The sequence below is a fragment of the Vipera ursinii genome (genome assembly GCF_947247035.1).
Source record: "Vipera ursinii genome assembly, chromosome: 2".
Lineage (NCBI taxonomy): Eukaryota > Metazoa > Chordata > Lepidosauria > Squamata > Viperidae > Vipera > Vipera ursinii.
The window spans coordinates 13,289,075-13,312,073 of NC_139513.1; the positions used below are offsets into that span (position 1 = coordinate 13,289,075).

The 22,999-nt window shown below is 45.0% G+C and overlaps 1 protein-coding gene across 6 annotated transcripts; it reads right to left on the reverse strand.

The window, feature by feature from the left end:
- Nucleotides 1–556: 556 nt before the first annotated feature.
- On the reverse strand, nucleotides 557–21,292 carry LOC310635272 (uncharacterized protein). 6 transcript variants are annotated; one of them, XM_083354031.1, is made up of 6 exons: nucleotides 21,163–21,292; nucleotides 19,796–20,342; nucleotides 19,144–19,258; nucleotides 6,201–6,283; nucleotides 4,447–4,573; nucleotides 557–3,757 (listed from the first exon to the last, which is right to left on the reverse strand). In XM_083354031.1, the coding sequence occupies exons 2-6, from the start codon at nucleotides 20,285–20,287 to the stop codon at nucleotides 1,707–1,709; spliced, it is 2,868 nt and encodes a 955-aa protein (XP_083210157.1). In that variant the 5' UTR covers nucleotides 20,288–20,342; nucleotides 21,163–21,292; the 3' UTR covers nucleotides 557–1,706. The 6 variants fall into 6 exon arrangements, with proteins under 6 accessions (XP_083210157.1, XP_083210156.1, XP_083210159.1 ...); XM_083354030.1 differs by having other exon boundaries at nucleotides 19,144–19,261; XM_083354033.1 differs by lacking the exons at nucleotides 19,144–19,258; nucleotides 19,796–20,342; nucleotides 21,163–21,292 and adding exons at nucleotides 6,388–6,505; nucleotides 6,769–7,315; nucleotides 8,687–9,460.
- Nucleotides 21,293–22,999: the final 1,707 nt, after the last annotated feature.

Consider the following 22,999-nt stretch of genomic DNA (forward strand, 5'->3'; position numbering starts at 1 on the left):
TTGATAACATCCAGCTACTTGCTCCTCAATGCCCTTATCCAGTCCTGGCCACTACAGGTAACTCCTTTTCTTTGATCAAATATCTCCACTGCAACATTTGGGGGGGCACAGGCAAAATATGTTATGTAACCCAATAAGATGAAAGTCTGCTAGGATATATAAATGATCTGAAATAGTGGCCACCCACAGTGGAATGGGGCCATCCTGAGCTATCACAAAGGTGAGTTGGATAAGCAAGATAGTCCAGGACTAGTCCCTGGTATTTTCCTTTGAAAAAGCCACATCCTCACATTTACATCCTCACACCTACATCTTCCTGAACAACTAAACCATCGGGAAGGTGCTAAGTTAGAGGGTTGGATTGACCATCTTTCAAAATGTTGCTTCTACGACGTTTTCGCCCAAAACTGCATTGTGAGAAGGTCTGTATTTAGAATGTGCATACAAGACATGGCTTGCCATGTCCTTCTCTGTAAATCTTTAAAAAAAATCGGAAGGGACACCTTTCTTAGACAGAATGTTGAAACCTTTCAACAGTTAAATTCTTTTTTTTTACAAATTTTATTGATTTTCTAATATTACATTCACATATTTGAAAAGTAACGTGGTGGCTAAGTAGTTGTATTCAATTACATACAGATATCATTAGTACAGATTTCAGTTTGTTACCATAAACATTTCCTCTCTTTTTCCCTTCATATTTACTGTCTATTTGTAAATTAAAAGACAAGTTTTATCTTATCAATCACATAGAAAATATCTTTCTTACATATATCCATAGTTTTTAGTTTACACATATTCTAGTTGTTTTAACATACAATCTTTTAGGCAATCAATGACCTAATAAATGTTTCAGTTTTAATTTCCATTAACATTTAAATTTAACGTTTGATATTTATCATTCTTCAACCGATTCATGTCATCCCTGAGGAGGCGGTTTAAGGACCCTTTGGCTGATCATAAGGCCCAGGAGAGAATCAAACTGGTGAGGGAGGGCAGACGGCCAGTGACTGAATACACACAAGAATTCTGGGCCATTGCCAGCAAGCTGAACTGGCTGGAAGACATCCGCCTTAGCCATTTCAAAGAAGGGGTAAACTACGATCTATATGATGCTTGATGGCCTCGAGGAGACCCACACCATCTCAATGACTGGTATGTCCTGGCAGAGGAGGCAGAGATCTACTAAAAAGGGACTGCTGGGAAAAACCATGGGCCCGCCCACCACCCGAGCAAACATGCGAGCCAGCGAAACCACCATCCGCGGCTAAGAAATCAACAGGCTGTTTCAAATGTGGGAGAGAAGGTCACCGCACCGCAGAATGCCGCTCAAAAGCCCCTCCGCGCAAATCAGAGGCATTACCCTCCAGGAGACCAGGGAAGTCCCAAGGCAACCCAAAAGAACCTGCCACGAGGGGTAACAGCTGTTTTGCTTAGCAACAGAAATTTTGGGATCAATTGCAGTCATAAGCCGAGGACTACCTGTATTTCTATTGAAGCTCTTCCCACATTTCCTGTATTGACATGGCTTTGCCTAGATGTGGATCTTTCTATGACAAGTAACAGTGTAATTTCTCGCAAAGCTCTTTCCACCCGCCATGCATTCATTCATATGGGTTCTTCCCCATATGGATCCTTTTATGAGAAATGAGACTCCAGTTCTGAATCAAGCCCTTTCCACATTCCATGCACTGATATGGCTTCTCTCATGTGTGGATCTTTTTATGAGACGTGAGATCACAATTCCACCTAAAGCCCTTTCCACATTCCACACATTTATATGGCATCTCTCCTATGTGGATCCTCTTGTGGGAACTAAGATTACTGCTACAATGAAAGGTCTTTCCACACTCCATGCATTGATATGGCTTCTCTCCTGTGTGGATCCTCTTGTGGGTATTAAGACGACTGCTATAAATAAAGGCCTTTCCACACTCCATGCATTGGTATGGCTTCTCGCCTGTGTGGATCCTCTTGTGGGAATTAAGGGTACTGCTACAAGTAAAGGTCTTTCCACACTCCATGCATTTATAAGGCCGTTCTCCTGTGTGATTCCTTTCATGAGTTCTAAGACGGTGATTATCACGGAAGGTCTTTCCACATTCCTTGCAAGTATATTGTTTCTCTTCTGAATGTGTCTTTTTATGGGAAATAAGATTAGCAGATTTATTAAAGCTCTTTCCACACTCCACACATTGATATGGCTTCTCTCCTGTGTGGATCTTCTTGTGAGAATTAAGATGACTGCTACAAGTAAAGGCCTTTCCACACTCCATGCACTGATATGGCTTCTCTCCTGTGTGGACCCTCTTGTGGTTACTAAGAGTGCCGCTACAAGTAAAGGTCTTTCCACACTCCATGCACTGATATGGCTTCTCACCTGTGTGGATCCTCTTGTGGTCATTAAGAGTGCTACTAGAAGTAAAGGTCTTTCCACACTCCATGCATTGATATGGCCTCTCTCCTGTGTGGATCCTCTTGTGGGAACTAAGATTACTGCTACGATGAAAGGTCTTTCCACACTCCATGCATTGATATGGCTTATCTCCTGTGTGGACCTTTTCATGAGAGGTGAGATCACAATTCCACCTAAAGCCCTTTCCACATTCCACACATTTATATGGCATCTCTCCTATGTGGATCCTCTTGTGGGAAATAAGATTACTGCTACGATGAAAGGTCTTTCCACACTCCATGCATTGATATGGCTTCTCTCCTGTGTGGATCCTCTTGTGGGTATTAAGACGACTGCTATAAATAAAGGCCTTTCCACACTCCATGCATTGGTATGGCTTCTCGCCTGTGTGGATCCTCTTGTGGGTATTAAGACGACTGCTATAAATAAAGGCCTTTCCACACTCCATGCATTGGTATGGCTTCTCACCTGTGTGGATCCTCTTGTGGGAATGAAGGGTACTGCTACAAGTAAAGGTCTTTCCACACTCCATGCATTTATAAGGCCGTTCTCCTGTGTGATTCCTTTCATGAGTTCTAAGACAGTGATTATCACGGAAGGTCTTTCCACATTCCTTGCAAGTATATTGTTTCTCTTCTGAATGTGTCTTTTTATGGGAAATAAGATTAGCAGATTTATTAAAGCTCTTTCCACACTCCACACATTGATATGGCTTCTCTCCTGTGTGGATCTTCTTGTGAGAATTAAGATGACTGCTACAAGTAAAGGCCTTTCCACACTCCATGCACTGATATGGCTTCTCTCCTGTGTGGACCCTCTTGTGGTTACTAAGAGTGCCGCTACAAGTAAAGGTCTTTCCACACTCCATGCACTGATATGGCTTCTCACCTGTGTGGATCCTCTTGTGGTCATTAAGAGTGCTACTAGAAGTAAAGGTCTTTCCACACTCCATGCATTGATATGGCCTCTCTCCTGTGTGGATCTTCTTGTGAGAATTAAGATGACTGGTACAAGTAAAGGTCTTTCCACACTCCATGCATTTATAAGGCCGTTCTCCTGTGTGATTCCTTTCATGAGTTCTGAGACGGTAACTATAACGGAAGATCTTTCCACATTCCATGCAGGTATATCGTTTCTCTTCTGAATGTGTCTTTTTATGGGAAATAAGATTAGCAGATTTATTAAAGCTCTTTCCAGACTCCATGCATTTAATTCCGCTTTGTGATGGCTTTGTTTCATTACTCTTTGGTTGAACTTGATCTGTAAAGTTCTCTTTTCTCTCTGTCAGATGGATCGCCTGGCATTCCTCCTTGCAATTCTTATTCTCTTGCCCGTTAAAGCCTTGAAAAAGAAAAATGAAAACTGTAGCAAGACTAGGGGAATGACCAAATCTTTTATTTTGAAAGTTAGGTCATCAAAACTGGATGACCTCAGAATGAAAGTAAGCAAAACCTTGTCCTAAACTTTGACCAACCGTGTGTGTCAGCCTATTTAATGACCTGGGACAATTCCAAGGGGCCACAAACTCCCCCAAGTGCTATTGGACACTGTTATAATGCTGGGACAGCAACATACCCACCAGCTGCCCAACTTCAGTGAAAAACCTCATCTCCACTTGTCTGTCAAACAGAATCTTTGAAAGTCAATAATATTTCTGGATGGCAAAAGCTCCCCACCCTCAACTTGGAATGATGCCAAACTCAGAACACAAGTGGGCACATCTCAGACAGTTGGTCCAATGGTTAAGGCACCAGACTACAAACTGGGTGACTGGGAGTTCTAGTTCCTTAAGTGCGAATGCTGGCTGGATGACTTTGGGCCAGTCTCTCTCGGCTCAACCCATGACACAGCATTATTGTTTGGGGAAAAATAGGAAGGAGGTGGAGGAGTACTGGGTGTGTCTACTACCCTGAGCAAAAACTAACAAAGGCAGGATATAAATAAAAAGTGATACTTTCCTATCACAAATAACATCTAATCCCACCACCCATTCCTTCTCTACATTTCTGAGCACAGATGGGGGTTCTTACCCAGAGAGGCCAGATTCCTGGAATTCTCCAGCATGACTTCCCCATGGAGTGCTTTTTGGTCAGGATCCAGCTGAGACCACTCCTCTTCGGAGAAATACACGGCCACTTCCTCCAAAGACACAACATCCTGGACAAGGAAACAAGTTTCCCAATTAACAGATAATCCCAAGAATAATCTGAGAGTTTTCTTTCACAAATTAAGCAGAGATCCAATGAACAAAATGGCATCTTTCTGCAGAATTCAGAATGAGATCTCACAGCTTTTGGCTGACGGCACAACTGAAGCACATTGGATCAAGTTGGAAGTATTTGGCATGCCTTTCAGTGTAGCTAACTAAAACAGGTGGGTTTTTTTTGTTCAATTGGTAGTTGGATATTAAACCCACTACTTCTCACTGGCTCCAATTCTTCCTAGAGTGGGCAGAAGAAAATACAGGGGCTGCCCTTGAGGACCACTCAGAGGCTTCAACTGGTGCAGAATGCAGCCGCGCGAGTTGTGTAGGGGGTCTCCCGATACTCCCATGTTACACCTCTGCTCCGCGAGCTGCATTGGCTTCCAGTTGCCCTCCAGGTGAGATTCAAGGTGCTGGTGATGACCTATAAAGCCCTACATGCCATGGGTCTGGATTACCTACGGCAGCACCTGCTGCCGGCGTCAACCTCCCTCCGTCCAGTGCGCTCCCACAGACAGGGCCTCCTCAGGGTGCCTCCGATCAAAGAATGTCGACTGGTGGCCCCCAGGGGGAGGGCGTTCTCTGTGGGCACGCCAGACCTGTGGAACCGCTTGCCGGTTGAGCTCCGGATGGCCCCCGACCTTCGCTCCTTCCGACGCGATCTAAAAACCTATTTATTTGAACAAGCCGGCCTGGTCTGATGGGTTCGGGGTTTGGGTTTTAGCATGGTTTTTAATTATTGTATTATATCGGGCATAATTATTTAATTCTTTTAACTTTTGTACTTTGTATTTTGATATTGCCCTGTACACCGCCATGAGTCCTTCGGGAGTAGGGCGGTATAAAAATTTAATAAATATAAAAATATAAATATAAATTCATCTGCTTTTTGCCTATGGACTGCTTCATCAACCGAGGGAACAAACTCTTCCCTCCACTCCACAACATCCTGGACAAGGAAACAAGTTTCCCAAGATTAATCTGAGAGTTTTCTTTCACAAATTAAGCAAAGAGATCCTATGAACACAACGGGCATCTTTCTGCAGAATTCAAAATGAGATCTCACAGCTTTTGGCTGAGGGGACAACTGAAGCACATTGGATCAAATTGGAAATATTTGGCATGCCTTTCAGTGTAGCCAACTAAAACAGTTTTTTTGCTCAATTGGTAGTTGGGTATTAAACCCACTACTTCTCACTGGCTCCAATTCTTCCTAGAGTGGGCAGAAGAAAATACAGGGGAAATCCATCTGCTTTTTGTCCATAGACTGCTTCATCAACCGAGGGAACAAACTCTTCCCCCCCAACTCCACACCTTCGTGGGAGTGTTGGGAGAGCTTGTAATGGTATGTGAGAATGACCCTGGGAGATAGAAAAGAAGCAGGAGGGCAGAAAAAATTTATCAGAAGGGACAGTTAAGTTAAGCCAAGTGTGAATTTTTAATGATATGATCTAAAATTTGTCTTGCTTAGAAAGAGCAACATTATACATTAGAAACAGCAGCATTACACATTGAATATTATACAGAATAAAATTAAACCCATCCAAGGTTCATGGACCCTTCCGATATTTCTCTTCCTACCTGAGGCAGAGGTTCAGCCACTCTTTCAGCTCCACCACAAAGAGAAGGTGGTTCTAAAAACACTAAGGACAGCTTTCTATTATCTGTGAGATAGAAAACAGCGGAAGCAGAGAGATTTCACTCAAGATGAACAAAACAATCACCTGGATGTCCAAATCTCACATCACATGAAAAGAACTTTGGTTACCTAGTTTGGTGTCTTGACTTTGACCTTTCTGGAAACTTTTCCTGAATAACAGCTCCTGGGAGGATTTGGATGAATCTTTCCACCCCTGGGGATACTCAATGATAGCTTGCAAGGATTTCTGGACAAGACGTGACACGAGAAAGAAGGGAAGAGTGCAGAGAGAGAAATGAATTATCAGGATTGAACACGCAACATAACAGACCCCAATGTCCATAGATTAAGCTGAAAAGTGAGAATCCAAGAATTGCCCCAAATGCATCCTCTGGAAGAAGAATAGAACAATGGGTCTTAGGAGTTCATAATCCCAGAAAATTCTACCAGAGACACATTGACAAATTCAGAGAGATTCTCCTTGGGACTGACATAATTACATTCTCACACCTGCAACTCTCCTTGCATCTTCTCAGATTCCTGGCTCAGCAAGAAGCCTTCGGCCAGCGCCACCGCCTGGGAACTGGTTTCCACTCCACACTCCCGCACCCATTTCTCCATCTCTGGGGGAAGGACAGCCAGGAACTGATCCAGGAGCACCAGGTCCAGCATCTGGGCCTTTGTGTGTATTTCTGGCTGCAGCCACTGACAGCAAAGGCGGTGAAGCTGACTGTAAACATCTCGGGGACCCCTCCCCTCCTGGAACTGCACTTTTCTGAAGTTCCAGCACTGGACCTTTGAACTGTTGGCTTCTTCTTCTTGGCTCTTCTGCCCAGGACTTGCCCCATTCTTCCCACAGCTCCAAGGTAGAGAAGCTGCAGGGCCTTTTCGAACTCCTGAATCTGCTGGACTTTGTCCCTCCATGTAATCCAGCACCAAGATGGACTAATCTCCCCAGCTCTTCCTAATCACAAGGGGTCTGTCCAAATCTCTTAATGCCATTCAGGCCTCTTCCCTCACAAGACACTTCAGTCTCCAGCGGAACCAGCTTACGTATCTGAAAAGCAAAACACAGGGGGTTCCAACAGGGTGACAAATTTGAATACTGAGCATCCTTCTCCATAAATAAAGAAATCAACAAAAGAAATTCTTATGAACCCACCAATGTCTGGGAAGACATGGGGTGGGAATCTTATTAGACAGACCCATTTAAGAGTTCTTAGCACTCTTCTCTTCTTGCTCAACTTCTATCAAGGAATCAAAATACCAAATAAATACATTTAAAATATGTTTTGGGTTTCTGTTTCTGTTAACAGATTATTTATATCAAATAATTTCTATTGCTGCCTAGAAAGAACTACACAATCCAAATTATAAATGTTTCCAAGCAGAAGAAAATTCACGTGAGTCCCTATCTAAATCAATTTAGCAAGGAGGTTAATCAACATTTGAATTTCTAGTAAAAGATAAGACAGCAGAACCCCATTTACCTCGTGGCCCAAACACCTGGGTCAGGGGAAGGCTACCTCGGCTCTTTTATGGCTCATAGCTGGCTCAGGAATTCTGGGAGTTGAAGTCCTTGAGTCCTAAAAGAGCCGAGGTTCCCTTCCCGTCCTGGGTGAACTCCAGAAGCCAGAATTAACAAACCACCATCCAATGCACCGCCGCCGGCAGAGCCACCAACGGATAGTGAGCAAAGGAGGGAAACGAGGAAACCGAGTTCCAGTCCTTACAACCCTCGCACTCAACTCTTGACACGTGGAACTGTAGCCTTGCGTAGAACCCAACAAGAGGAACTTTGGCCGGTCCCTTCTCTGGGCCTAGGAGAGGGGAGGCGAGGGAAACCCCTTCCGAAAATGGGGGCAAAAATTCACAGGAAATCGTCTAGGAATCAAGACATTCTGCGTGTTTTGGAAAGTCAACCTCTCCCTCCGCCCGCATGCAGAGTTTTGCCTAAGGAAAGGGAGGGTAAATGCCTTCCCCTCCCCCCCCACGCTAATCCTGGCCACCCTGATTTTCTTTCCGGGGGGGGGGGGAAACCCGGCCGGTGCGGAGCTTTCATTTCTTCCCTGTATGTCCCTTCTTTCCACGGGGTTGACAGGGGGAACAGAGGACCTCGAGTTCCCCCCTTCCCACGACGTGGAATTTAGAAGCTTTGCATACTCCACGCACGCCTGTCCTGGGTGAACTCCAGAAGCCAGAATTAACAAACCACCATCCAATGCACCGGCAGAGCCACCAACGGATAGTGAGCAAAGGAGGGAAACGAGGAAACCGAGTTCCAGTCCTTACACACCTCGCACTCAACTCTTGACACGTGGAACTGTAGCCTTGTGTACAACCCAACAAGAGGAACTCAATGAAGCTTTGCATACTCCACGCCCGCCTCCAGCATCAGAGGAAAGCCCCCTCCTCCCCCTCCACTCACTCTGAGTCACGTCTGGATCGCCCCCCGTGCGGGGATTCCTCACGGCCTCTTGGCCCGCTGGCTCAGCCTAAGGGCCGCAGCGAAGGAGAGCAGAACCGGACACGGGAGAAAAAGCAGAGGCGCTCCCAGCCTTTCCGGCACCTAAAAAATCTGCCTTCTGATGGCGGAAGAGCCAGGCGCATGCTCAGTTCCCTCCGGAAGGCGACTGCCCATCCCTTCCAACCGCTGCCGAGGGAGACCCCTGGTGGACGCTCTGCGCTATGCCAGGGGATCCTGCAATGGCGTGGAATTGGGTCTCTCTAACGTCTTGCCTTTCTTTCTTTCTTTCTTTCTTTCTTTCTTTCTTTATTTATTTATTTATTTATTTATTTATTTATTTATTTATTTATTTATTTATTTATTTATTTATTTGATTTATATACTACCCCTCTCCCGAAGGACTCGGGCGGTGTACAGGGCAATTTAAACACTATATACAACACATAATATACAAAAATTAAAATAAATTAAACCAAGTAGCCCTAAACCAGGGGTGTCAAACTCAATTTCATTGAGGGCCGCATCAGCATTGCGGTTTCCCTCAGGGGGCCAGGTGGGTGTGGCCTGGGTGGGTGTGGCCTACTGGGTGGGCGTGGCTAGCTCTACATCGTTCGCATCAAGGGTGCCTATGGGGGAGGAGTGGGACAGATCTGAGGGTCTCTGGCAGAAGGAGGGTCTCTGGGCCAGGGCCAAGGCAGTGGGGGCCGTTCCCTCACTGTTTCCAGGATGGCTTCACGGGCCGCATGAAACCACTTTGCGGGCTGGATCCGGCCCCCGGGCCTTGTGTTTGACATGTCTGTCCTAAACAATAAAACACATTCTAAAATGTAAAATTTAAAATCTAAAATCCCAGTCCCTCAGTCCAGGCCGGCAAGTTCAAATAGCCAAGTCTTTGGGTCGCGGCGAAAAGAGCGAAGGTCGGGAGCCATCCGGAGCTCAACAGGGAGCTGATTCCAGAGGGCAGGCGCGCCCACAGAGAATGCTCTCCCCCTGGGGGCCGCCAGTCAACATTCCCTGACTGACGGCACCCTGAGGAGGCCCTCTCTGTGGGAGCGCCCAGGACGATGGGAAGTTAACACCGGCAAAAGGTACTCCCGTAAATAATCCAGACCCATGCCATTTAGGGCTTTATAGGTCATCACCAGCACCTTGAATCTCACCCGGAAGACAACTGGAAGCCTTTGCAGGTTGCGGAGCAGAGATGTTACATGGGAGTATCGGGAGACCCCCATCACAACTCGCGCGGCCTCATTCTGCACCAGCTGGAGCCTCCGAGTGGTATTCAAGGGCATCCCCATGTAGAGAGCCTTGCAGTAGTCTAGAGAGGTCTGAGAGGTCACAAGCGCATGAGTGACTGTGCGTAGGGCATCTCCGTCCAAATAGGGCCGCAACTGGCGCACCAAGCGAACCTGGGCAAAAGCCCCCCTGGTCACAGCTCCTATATGATCTTCTAAACTGAGCTGAGTCAAGGACACCCAAGTTGCGAGCCCTATCTACGGGGGGGGGGGGTAACACCTCACCCCTTATAGATAAAGATGGAATAGAGTGGACAACCCGAGATGCTGGTATGCACAGCCTGTTCCTCCCCATCCAGACCCGAACTGCCTCCAGGCAATGGGACATCACGCCGAGGGCATCACTGGGTTGATCTGGGGTGGAAATAAAAAGCTGGGTATCATCAGCGTACTGATGATACCCCACCCCAAAACCACGAATGATCTCACCCAGCGGCTTCATATAGATGTTGAACAGAAGGGGCGAGAGGACCGACCCCTGAGGGACTCCACAAACGAGAGGCCTCGAGGCCAACCTCTGCCCCCCTGCCAACACCGACTGCGAACGACCCAGTGTTGTGATTCAGGGTCAGCCTGTGGGTTCGGCAGTTGGGTCGGACGACTCAGAGGAGGAGGAGGGGGGTGTTGAAGACCTTGCTGATGATGGCCTTGAGGCTCCGCAGAGCCCTCATCCAGGCCCCTCCCACCTGGTCACGACGGAGACCCAGCTGTGTGAGCCTGACAGCGTGGATGAAGATGACCCACAGCTGGCCCTGTTCAAGGACGCCCGACGCAGGAGGCAGTCAATCAGGAGTAAACAGAGGAAGGCAATGGGGCACCTCGGAAGGAGGCACAGAGAGGCCACGCCCTGAACTGTATTTAAGGGGAATGTGTGGGAGGGCTGGTTTGCTGAAGGCGACCGCTTGGATAGTTCCTGTTTCATAGCTCCTGTTTCATGGTTGGTGTCTTGTCTTGCTCTGTTTTATGTTAATAAATTTGGCAGGCTTTATTCTAGCCTCTTGCCATTTGTAAAGGGGTTGTCCCTGCTTTTGCTGCAGGGCCGGTAGCAGGCTGGTACAGAACACCCAGGAGGTAGGAGGAGAACCACTGTAAAACAGTGCCACCCACTCCCAACCTCCTGAGGCACCGCAGTAGGATACCATGGTCGATGTTATCAAAAGCCTCTGAGAGGTCTAATAGGACTAGGACACAGGAGCAACCCCTGTCCCGAGCCCGCCAGAGATCATTCACCAGTGTGACCAATGCCGTCTCCGTGCTGTACCCGGGCCTAAAGCCCGATTGGTAGGGGTCCAGATAATCCGCTTCCTCCAGAAAAAGAGGAAGCTGATGTGCCACCACACTTTCAACAACTCTAATTCTATTCAGTATAAATGAATTTCAGATGTTAGACACTCTCTCTCTCTCTCTCTCTCTCTCTCTCTCTCTCTCTCTCTCTCTCTCTCGTGTTTTTTCTCTGACTGACTTGTTACTGTATTGATATTTGACTTTTAACTGGTAAGGATTTTAGACTTTGACTTTGTTTACTCCTGAACTGTTATTCAACGGTGATTCTTCGTTACTGACCTTGGATTGAAAACTGGACTATATGTAATTGTGTTTTTGTTTTGTGTTATATTGTCTGAGTAAAAATATTTTTATGATACAACTCAAGTTAGTTTGCCTTTTACTGTTTGCTTTTTAAAGGTCCCAGTACACTTTCCTTTGTGCATTGCAAGCCTTGTATAAGGCATTCTGCACATTCTAATACTGTTTCATATTAACAGTCTGATCCTTGGTGCCAAAGAAACTTGTGGGACCCCTTGAGTGTGAAAGTTCTCTGGTGAATAAGAGTGAGGTGTACCAGGATAGAATGATGTTGCAAGAGGATTCAGCTGTGATTTAGACTCTAAGGGTTGTGCTGGCTGTTGATTAAACTGTAGTTTATTGTTGGAAGTTACCTTGTCATTGGCAAGAGGTGATGCAGTTTGAAGTGTTGATGCACTTGTGTTGTAGAGTTGAAGAGGCTCAGGCCTTTGCAGGTTTGGGGTCTCTATGTTGAGAGTCAGAACAGTGTTGTTCATAGGAGGTACAGAAGATGGCTCTGCATCGTTGCAAATATTATGCTTTAGCACATATTTACTGGTGCGTTCCACTGGTCTTCCACTTCTGTTGGGATGGAACAATCTGAATCGGTGCTTTCCTTCACTACTTGTTCAAAGACCTTTAGCCTTTCTAGGGCAGCTAGCATCTGCGTTGATTCAGCGATAAAGGAGTGTTCAGAGCCTTGTCTAGACATTTTTTCACGTTTTGTAAAAAATGTAAAAAAATGGGTACTGTCTCTTTATGAAGGCAAATCGCAGCTTAGACAGGGTTTATAACACAGTCCAATGTACAGAAACAGTTTTTAGCATACACAGATGTGCAGTAAGCTCGTGCGACCATGTGCTTTCACAAGATGGCAGATTGCACTGAATTTGCTTGCAGATATGACACACACATATGGATTGCAGGCAGTAGGAATTCTACTGTCTTTGACTATTCTGACTCTGACTGTTGTTTAATGATGTATCCCCTTGCTGATACCCCTGTGCCTGGCCTGTATAAGTGGATAGTATCACTGCTAACAGCCTTTGCCAGATAGCAGAACTCATGAAATTACCTTTTTATCATCCAGAAGGACCTTTATTTCCATGCAGAGATGATTACAGCAGACAAGGTGGTAGATGATGAAATAGACGGTTTTTCAAGGTCAAAAGACAGTAATGGTCCTACTGTCCACTTGAAATGGTGGGAAGTGATAGAACAGAATTAAGGAGAAAGTACGTCACAAATGGGAGGGGTTGGCTGAGCAAATTAACATATTGTTGCAGTTCACCAAACAACCACATGGTGGCAGCACAATATTTTATTTTATTTATTTATTAATTGAATTTATATACCGCCCTATTCCCGAAGGACTCAGGGCAATTTACAGGGCAAATTAAACAATACAAATAAATACAATTAAAATAGAATTAAATTAAGATTAGCCCATGATTAAAACAAATTAAAATTTAAAATTAAATTAAAACCCCCTCATTCCAGGCCAGAAAGATCAAATAACCAAGTTTTCAGGTCCCGGCGAAACGAGCGAAGGTCCGGGGCAGTCCGAAGTTCCACCGGCAGTTCATTCCATAGGGCAGGTGCGCCCACAGAGAATACCCACCCCCTTGGAATCACCTGCCGGCATTCCCTAACCGGCAGAACCCTAAGGAGGCCCTCCCTGTGGGAGTGCACAGGACAATGGGAGGCTGATGCTGGCAGCAGGTGCTCCCTGAGATAATCTGGACCCATGCCATTTAGGGCTTTATAGGTCATCACCAGCACCTTGAATCTGCACTGCACTGCATAGTACTTTATGGCTGATGTAACAGCACATTCAAGGTTTCTCTTTTCCCATCTAATAGTGAGAGAAAAACCCCTCTGAAACCCAAAATTCAACCAGCAGCCTGAGAATGGAATGTCAAATTGTAAAAAGATTAAACAAAACAAGAAAAGTTATCCCAAAGACGCTTTTTCACCAGGTAACTGGACTTTATTGTTTTTCTTTGAAGACATTTCGCTTTAGAGGTGATCAGAAACGAAATGTATTCAAAGAAAAACAAGAAAGTCCAGTTGCCTCGTGAAAAAGCATCTTTGAGATAACTATGACCTGGGTTAGGACGCTGAGCTTGTCGATCAGAAGGTCGGCAGTTTGGCGGGTCGAATCCCGAGTGCCGCATAACAGAGTGAGCGCCTGTGACTCGTCCCAGCTTCTGCCAACCTAGCAGTTCAAAAGCACGTAAAAATGCAAGTAGAAAAATAGGGACCGCTCCGGTGGGAAGGTAACAGCGTTCCGTGCGCCTTTGGCGTCTAGTCATGCCGGCCACATGACCACGGAAACGTCCTCGGACAAGCACTGGCTCTTCGGCTTTGAAACGGAGATGAGCACCGGCCCCTAGAGTCGGAAACGACTAGCACGCACGTGCGGGGGAACCTTTACCTTTACCTTTACCTTTGGAAAACAAGAAAAGGTTGAACTCTAGTAAGAGATTGAGGATTGAATTTCTGCCTGCATGTCTGCTCTGCTGGAAGGAATGGTAAGTTTTCTCTGGTTGAGACAAATCAGGTATATGTTGTTCAGATGGAGTTGCTTCAAATGATTGGGAAATCTGTAACTGTTAAATAATAGGCTGGACAAGTCATTGAAAGGGCAATTAAATGTCCCTAATCTCCACTGATACTCACTTTTCAGGTCTAACCTACTTAGCCAAAACCACAACAGGATTTGGGATCCACCTTGTTCTGATTTGTACTAGAAAGGCAAATTATACATGCTACCTAACAAGGTCTAGTATTTATTTGGATTATTGCCCAAATGCTCCTTGCATGAGATTTTAGATGACTACTGGTAGTCCTCGACTTACAGCAGCTCATTTAGTGACTATTCAAAGTTACAACAGCACAAAAGCAAATAACTTATGACCGTTTTTCACACTTAAGACCGTTGAGTTCCCCCCATACTCACATGATCAAAATTCACGTGCAACTGACACATATTTACAAAAGTTGCAGTGTCCCCTGGATCATGTCAACACCTTTTGTAACCTTACAATAAGCAAAGCCAATGGGAAAGCCAGATTCAATTAACAACTGGATTACTAACTTACCAACTGCAATGATTCATTCAACAAATGTGGCAAGAAAAGTCATAAAATGGGCAAAACTCATTTAATAGCTGTCTTGCTTAGCAACAGAAATTTTGGGATCAATTGCAGTCATAAGCCGAGGACTAACTGTATTTCTATTGAAGCTCTTCCCACATTTCCTGTATTGACATGGCTTCGCCTATATGTGGATCTTTCTATGGCAAGTAAGAGTGTAATTTCTCGCAAAGCTCTTTCCACACGCCATGCATTCATTCATATGGTTTCTTCCCCATATGGATCCTTTTATGAGAAATGAGACCCCAGTTCTGAATAAAGCCCTTTCCAGACTCCACAAATTTATATGGCTTCTCTCCTGTGTGGATCCTTTTATGGGAGGCAAAATTAGAATTCCACCTAAAGCCCTTTCCACATTCCACACATTTATATGGCATCTCTCCTCTCTGGATCCTCTTGTGGGAATTAAGATTCCTGCTACTATGAAAGGTCTTTCCACACTCCATGCACTGATATGGCTTCTCTCCTGTGTGGATCCTCTTGTGGGAATTAAGATGACTGCTACAAGTAAAGGCCTTTCCCCAATCCATGCACTGATATGGCTTCTCGCCTGTGTGGATCCTTTTATGAGAGGTGAGACTGAACTTTTGTTTTTTTTTATTAAAGAGTTTTAGAGTTTTACAATACATTTTTAAACATAAACATAACATACATCGTCCAATACATTTAAAACATAATCTCAATTCCCCTCCCCCCGACTTCCCACAGCAGAGTACAGGGCATTTACCTTTAACAAACTTAAGCTAAAATATGCTCAGTAACTATAATTAAACTTCAAATCCTATCGCACTTTAGCTCCCTTAAACATAACTAAATAACAACACATCTTATAATTCTGGTAATAATTATACTAATACTCATTAATATACCAAATGAAACTTTTTAGTCCCATATTTATTCTGTATAGAATCAATCCATCTTCTCCACTCCAGTATATATATCAAGAATCGCAACACTGAACTTCTTACTAAAGCTCTTTCCACACTCCACGCATTGATATGGCTTCTCTCCTGTGTGGATCCTCTTGTGGGAATTAAGACGACTACTACAAGTAAAGGCCTTTCCACACTCCACGCACTGATATGGCTTCTCACCTGCGTGGATCCTTTTATGAGAGAAGAGATTCGAAATCTGACGAAAGACCTTTCCACAGTCCATGCATTGATATGGCTTCTCCCCTGTGTGGATCCTCTTGTGGGTAGTAAGAGTGCTGCTACGAGTAAAGGTCTTTCCACAGTCCATGCATTGATATGGCTTCTCCCCTGTGTGGAACGTCTTGTGGGACTTAAGATCACTCCTACGATGAAAGCCCTTTCCACACTCCATGCACTGATATGGCTTCTCTCCTGTGTGGATCCTCTTGTGAAGATTAAGACGACTGCTACAAGTAAAGGCCTTTCCACACTCCATGCACTGATATGGCTTCTCACCTGTGTGGATCCTTTTATGAGAGATGAGACTCGAACTCTGACTAAAGAACTTTCCACAGTCCATGCATTGATATGGCTTCTCCCCTGTGTGGATCCTCTTGTGGTTATTAAGAGTGCTGCTACGAGTAAAGGTCTTTCCACAGTCCATGCATTGATATGGCTTCTCCCCTGTGTGGAACTTCTTGTGGGACTTAAGATTACTCCTACGATGAAAGCGCTTTCCACACACCATGCATTGATATGGCTTCTCCCCTCTGTGGATACTCTTGTGGTTATTAAGAGTGCTGCTACGAGTAAAGGTCTTTCCACACTCCATGCACCTATATGGCTTCTCCCCTGTGTGGATCCTCTTGTGATTATTAAGAGTACCACTACAAGTAAAGGTCTTTCCACACTCCAAGCACTGATATGGTTTCTCTCCTGTGTGGACCCTCTTGTGGGAATTAAGATGACTGCTATAACCAAAGGTCTTTCCACACTCCATGCATTTATAAGGCCGTTCTCCTGTGTGATTCCTTTCATGAGTTCTGAGACAGTGATTATCATGGAACGTCTTTCCACATTTCCTGTAGGCATATCGTTTCTCTTCTGAATGTGTCTTTTTATGGGAAATAAGATTAGCAGATTTATTAAAGCTCTTTCCAGACTCCATGCATTTATAAGGTTCTTCTTCCGTATCGGAGCTTGTAGGGTTAGGAAGGAAACTGACCGGAGGAAAGCCTTCTTCAACTCCATTTTGTGATGGCTTTGTTTCATTACTCTTTGGTTGCACTTGATCTGTAAAGCTGTCTTTTCTCTCTCTCAGATGGATCGCCTGGCATTCCTCCTTGCAATTCTTATTCTCTTGCCCGTTAAAGCCTTGAAAAAGAAAAATGAAAACTGTAGCAAGACTAGGGGAATGACCAAATTTTTTCTTTTTAAATTTAGCAAAATATATTTAGGCGGCTTTGCTGGCAAACATGAAGATTCTAAGCCATGCTGTTACCAAAGACGTATTTCTAAGTGGGATCCCCCCAATTCTCATATATCAAAACTGGATGACCTCAGAATGAAAGTAAGCAAAACCTTGTCCTAAACTTTGACCAACCGTGTGTGTCAGCCTGTTTAATGACCTGGGACAATTCCATGGGGCTACAAACTCCCCAAGTTGCTATTGGACACTGTTATAATGCTGGGACAGCAACATACCCACCAACTCCCCAACTTCAGTGAAAAACCTCATCTCCATTTTGTCTGTCAGACAGAATCTTTGAACGTCAATAAAATTTCTGGATGGCAATAGCTCCCCCACCCTCAACTTGGAATGATGCCAAACTGAGAACACAAGTGGGCACATCTCAGTCAGTTTGCTCCAATGGTGAAGGCACCAGACTAGAAACTGGGTGACTGGGAGTTCTAGTTCTGCCTTAAGCACGAATGCTGGCTGGCTGACTTTCGGCCAGTCTCTCTCGGCTCAACCCATGACACAGCATTGTTGTTAGGGGAAAAATAGGAAGGAGGAGTACTGGGTGCATCTACTGCCCTGAGCAAAAAATAACAAAGGCGGGATATAAAGTGATATTTTCTTATCAGAAAAAACATCTAAGCCCCCCACCCATTCCTTCTCTACATTTCTGAGTACAGATGGGGGTTCTTACCCAGAGAAGCCAGATTCCTGGAATTCTCCACCATAACTTCCTCATGGAGTGCCTTTTGGTCAGGATCCAGCTGAGACCACTCCTCTTCGGAGAAATACACGGCCACTTCCTCCAAAGACACAACATCCTGGACAAGGAAACAAGTTTCCCAATTAACAGATAATCCCAACGAAAATATGAGAGTTTTCTTTCACCAATTAAGAAAAGAGATCCTATGAACAAAACAGTCATGTTTCTGCAGAATTCAGAATGAGATCTCACAGCTTTTGGCTGACGGCACAACTGAAGCACATTGGATAAAGTTGGAAGTATTTGGCATGCCTTTCAGTGTAGCCAACTAAAACAGGTGGGTTTTTTTGCTCAATTGGTAGTTGGATATTAGCCCCACTACTTCTCACTGGCTCCAATTCTTCCTAGAGTGGGCAGAAGAAAATACAGGGGAAATCCATCTGCTTTTTGTCCATAGACTGCTTCATCAACCGAGGGAACAAACTCTTCCCTCCACTCCACAACATCCTGGACAAGGAAACAAGTTTCCCAAGATTAATCTGAGAGTTTTCTTTCACAAATTAAGCAAAGAGATCCTATGAACACAACGGGCATCTTTCTGCAGAATTCAAAATGAGATCTCACAGCTTTTGGCTGAGGGGACAACTGAAGCACATTGGATCAAATTGGAAATATTTGGCATGCCTTTCAGTGTAGCCAACTAAAACAGTTTTTTTGCTCAATTGGTAGTTGGGTATTAAACCCACTACTTCTCACTGGCTCCAATTCTTCCTAGAGTGGGCAGAAGAAAATACAGGGGAAATCCATCTGCTTTTTGTCCATAGACTGCTTCATCAACCGAGGGAACAAACTCTTCCCCCCCAACTCCACACCTTCGTGGGAGTGTTGGGAGAGCTTGTAATGGTATGTGAGAATGACCCTGGGAGATAGAAAAGAAGCAGGAGGGCAGAAAAAATTTATCAGAAGGGACAGTTAGGTTAAGCCAAGTGTGAATTTTCAATGATATGATCTAAAATTTGTCTTGCTTAGAAAGAGCAACATTATACATTAGAAACAGCAACATTACGCATTGAATGTTATACAGAATAAAATTAAACCCATCCAAGGTTCATGGACCTTTCCGATATTTCTCCTCCTACCTGAGGCAGAGGTTCAGCCACTCTTTCAGCTCCACCACAAAGAGAAGGTGGTTCTAAAAACACTAAGGACAGCTTTTTATTATCTGTGAGATAGAAAACAGTGGAAGCAGAGAGATTTCACTCAAGATGAACAAAACAATCACCTGGATGTCCAAATCTCACATCACATGAAAAGAACTTCGGTTACCTAGTGTGGTGTCCTGACTTTGACCTTTCTGGAAGGTCTTCCTGAATAAATGCTCCTGGGAGGATTTGGATGAATCTTTCCACCCCTGGGGATACTCAGTGATAGCTTGCAAGGACTTCTGGACAAAACGTGACACGAGAAAGAAGGGAAGAGTACAGAGAGAGAAATGAATTATCAGGATTGAACACGCAACCTAACAGACTCCCATGTCCATAGATTAAGCTGAAAAGTGAGAATCCAAGAATTGCCCCAAATGTATCCTCTGGAAGAAGAATAGAACAATGGGTCTTAGGAGTTCATAACACCAGCTGCCTGCAATTAGTGCAGGTTCGCATCCCACCAGGCTCAAGGTTGACTCAGCCTTCCATCCTTCCGAGGTAGGTAAAATGAGGACCCAGATTGTTGGGGGCAATTAAGCTGACTTTGTAATAATGCCGCTTGGGGTGTGTGTGAAAGCCCTAATAAGCAGGCATATACATAGAATGAAGGCTACTGCTAAGCTTGTAAGCCACCCTGAGTCTTCGGAGAAGGGCGGGATATAAATGGAATTAAAATAAATAAATAAATAAATAATCCCAGAAAATTCTACCAGAGACACATTGACAAATTCAGAGAGATTCTCCTTGGAACTGACATAATTACATTCTCACACCTGCAACTCTTCTTGAATTTTTTCTTCCTTCTGACTCAGCAAGAAGCCTTCGGCCAGGGCCACCGCCTGGGAACTGGTTTCCGCTCCACACTCCCGCACCCATTTCTCCATCTCTGGGGGAAGGAAAGCCAGGAACTGCTCCAGGAGCACCAGGTCCAGCATCTGGGCCTTTGTGTGTCGTTCTGGCTGCAGCCACTGACAGCAAAGGCGGTGAAGCTGACTGTAAACATCTCGGGGACCCCTCCCCTCCTGGAACTGCACTTTTCTGAAGTGACAGCATTGGACCTCTGAACTGTTGGCTTCCTCTTCTTGGCTCTTCTGCCCAGGATTTGCCCCATTCTTCCCACAGCTCCAAGGCAGAGCAGCTGCAGGGCCTTTTCCAACTCCTGAATCTGCTGGGCTTTCTCCCTCCATGTAATCCAGCATCAAAATGGACTGATCTTCCCACCTCTTCCTAATCACAAGGGGTCTGTCCAAATCTCCAAATGCCATTCAGGCCTCTTCCCTCACAAGATACTTCAGTCTCCAGTGGAACCAGCTTAGGTATCTGAAAAGCAAAACACAGGGGGTTGGAGAAATTTGAATACTGAGCATCCTCCTCCATAAATAAACAAATCAACAAAAGAAATTCTTATGAACCCACCAATGTCTGGGAAGAAAGGGGGTGGGGGGGAATCTTATTAGACAGATTTATGTTTGGGGAAAGTTCTTAGCACACTTCTCTTCTTACTCAACTTCTATCAAGGAATTAAAATACCAAATAAATACATTTAAAATACGTTTTGGGTTTCTGTTTCTGGAAACAGATTATTTATATCAAATCGTTTCTGTTCCTGCCTAGAAAGTACAACTTTTGCACAATCCAAATTATAAATGTCTCCAGGCAGAAGAAAATTCACCTGAGTGCCTATCTAAATCGATTTAGCAAGGAGGTTAATCAACATTTGAATTTCTAGTAAAACCTAAGGCAGCAGAACCCCATTAACCTCGTGGTCCAAACCCCTGGGTCAGGGGAAGGCAACCTCGGCTCTTTTATGGCTCATAGCTGGCTCAGGAATTCTGGGAGTTGAAGTCCTTGAGTCCTAAAAGAGCCGAGGTTCCCTTCCCCTGTCCTGGGTGAACTCCAGAAGCCAGAATTAACAAACCACCACCCAATGCATCGCCGCCGGCAGAGCCACCAACGGATAGTGAGGCAAGGAGGGAAAGGAGGAAACCGAGTTCCAGTCCTTACAACCCTCGCACTCAACTCTTGACACGTGGAACTGTAGCCTTGTGTACAACCCAACAAGAGGAACTCAATGAAGCTTTGCATACTCCACGCCCGCCTCCAGCATCAGAGGAAAGCCCCCTCCTCCCCCTCCACTCACTCTGGGTCACGTCTGGATCGCCCCCCGTGCGGGGATTCCTCACGGCCTCTTGGCCCGCTGGCTCAGCCTAAGGGCCGCAGCGAAGGGGAGCAGAATCGGACACGGCAGAAAAAGCAGAGGCGCTTTCAGCCTTTCCGGCAAGTACGAATCTCCCTTCTGATGGCGGAAGAGCCAGGCGCATGCTCAGTTCCCTCCGGAAGGCGACTGCCCATCCCTTCCAACCGCTGCCGAGGGAGACCCCTGGTGGACGCTCTGCGCTATGCCAGGGGATCCTGCAAGGGCGCCGAAGGGGGCCAGGGATGATGGGCGTGGGATTGGGTCTCTCTAACGTCTTGTCTTTCTAAATATGATGGTGTCATCTATACAGATTGCAGTTTTAGAGCTTCCTCTTATTAATTTCTGGGAACTGCGTGTGATTTGTGAACACTGAGGAAATCTTTGTTGAAGCTCAAAAGTCATTTTCCTCAAGAGTTGCCTCAGAAATTAGCAAAACACCTAGTGCATCTCAGGAGTTCTCCTCCTCCTCCTGTGTTTAAGAGGATTCAGGCAGGCCATGAATGGGAAACCCTCCCTTTTCCCTCATGTTCAGAATTCTGGGAGGCGAAACTCAAGTCAGGCTTTATTCTCCACTCACTTGGGATGACCAGCCTTCCTTGATCGGTGGCTTGAAATCAGCCTCCCCTCATTCATTCCCTCCCCAATAAAAGAGAAAATGGTATGGGGTTCTTGCTTGTCTTAGGGATGAAGCCTTTTCCTGCCCTTTCTTTGAGCGAGAAGTGGCTCTGATGCTGAGAAAAAGATTCGTTTCTGCCTGGTTTTGAGCCTTTTGCCTGTGAGGTAAATGTGAAAACCACTAGACCACAAAAAACAATAGGCATGGGCAGGGATAGGCAACCTTGGCTCTTTTATGACTCATGGACTTCAACTCCCAGAATTCCTGAGCCAGCATGGCTCAGCTTGGAAACTGCCTTTCCCCTCAGCATGGCTGGCTCAGGAATTCTGGGAGTTGAAGTCCATGAGTCATAAAAGAGCCAAGGTTGCCCACTCCTGGGCATGGGCAACTATAAATCAGCATGGCCTTATCGCTTGCTGGCCACCTCAGTCTGGTGATTACAGGATTGTAAGAGTTGATGAGATGTTGTTCCTTATGCTTGGTGCCCTTCCAGAGCTCAGCTGGTAGAGTGAAGGATGGGGGAAGCACAATTTCAGACACATATTTGAAAAGCAACATGGTGGCTGAGTAGTAGTATTCAATTACATAGAGATATCATTAGTACAGATTTCAGTCTGTTACCACAAACATTTCCTCTCTTTTTCCCTTCATATTTACTGTCTATTTGTAAATTAAAAGACAAGTTTTATCAATCACATAGAAAATATCTTTTACATATATCCACAGTTTTTAGTTTACACATATTCCAGTTGTTTTAACATACAATCTTTTAGGCAATCAATGACCTAATAGATTTTTCAGTTTTAATTTCCACTAATGTTTAAATTTAACATTTGATATTTATCATTCCCAAGATTTTTAATATACTCCCAATTCATCTATCACCATTCCTCACAAAATCTAATATTAAAAATACATATCCCATCTACTTAACTTCTCACCCTCTATGTCAACAAATTAAGGATATGATATCTGTCAGAATCCATTTATATTCCATTCCTAACTCCCTATCTGTGCAAACCTAAATCTCTCCAGCTTACTGGACTCTGCCATTTTCAAGGAGGGGAAGAGAAGATGTTAATTGGCCATCCCTATCCCTTAGACCCAAGGTTGTTTATTCAGCCTGCCTGGAGGCCATCATAAAGACCAGGGGAAAAGACCTTT

Coding starts and splice junctions, on each gene's coding strand:
- LOC310635272 (XM_083354030.1), bottom strand. CDS start 20,287: ATGGCATTTGGAGATTTGGACAGACCCCTTGTGATTAGGAAGAGGTGG. Junction 19,262..19,795: donor AAATTCAAGAAGAGTTGCAG/GTGTGAGAATGT, acceptor CGTTTTGTCCAG/AAGTCCTTGCAAGCTATCAC. Junction 4,574..6,200: donor TGGCTGAACCTCTGCCTCAG/GTAGGAAGAGAA, acceptor TTCCTTGTCCAG/GATGTTGTGTCTTTGGAGGA.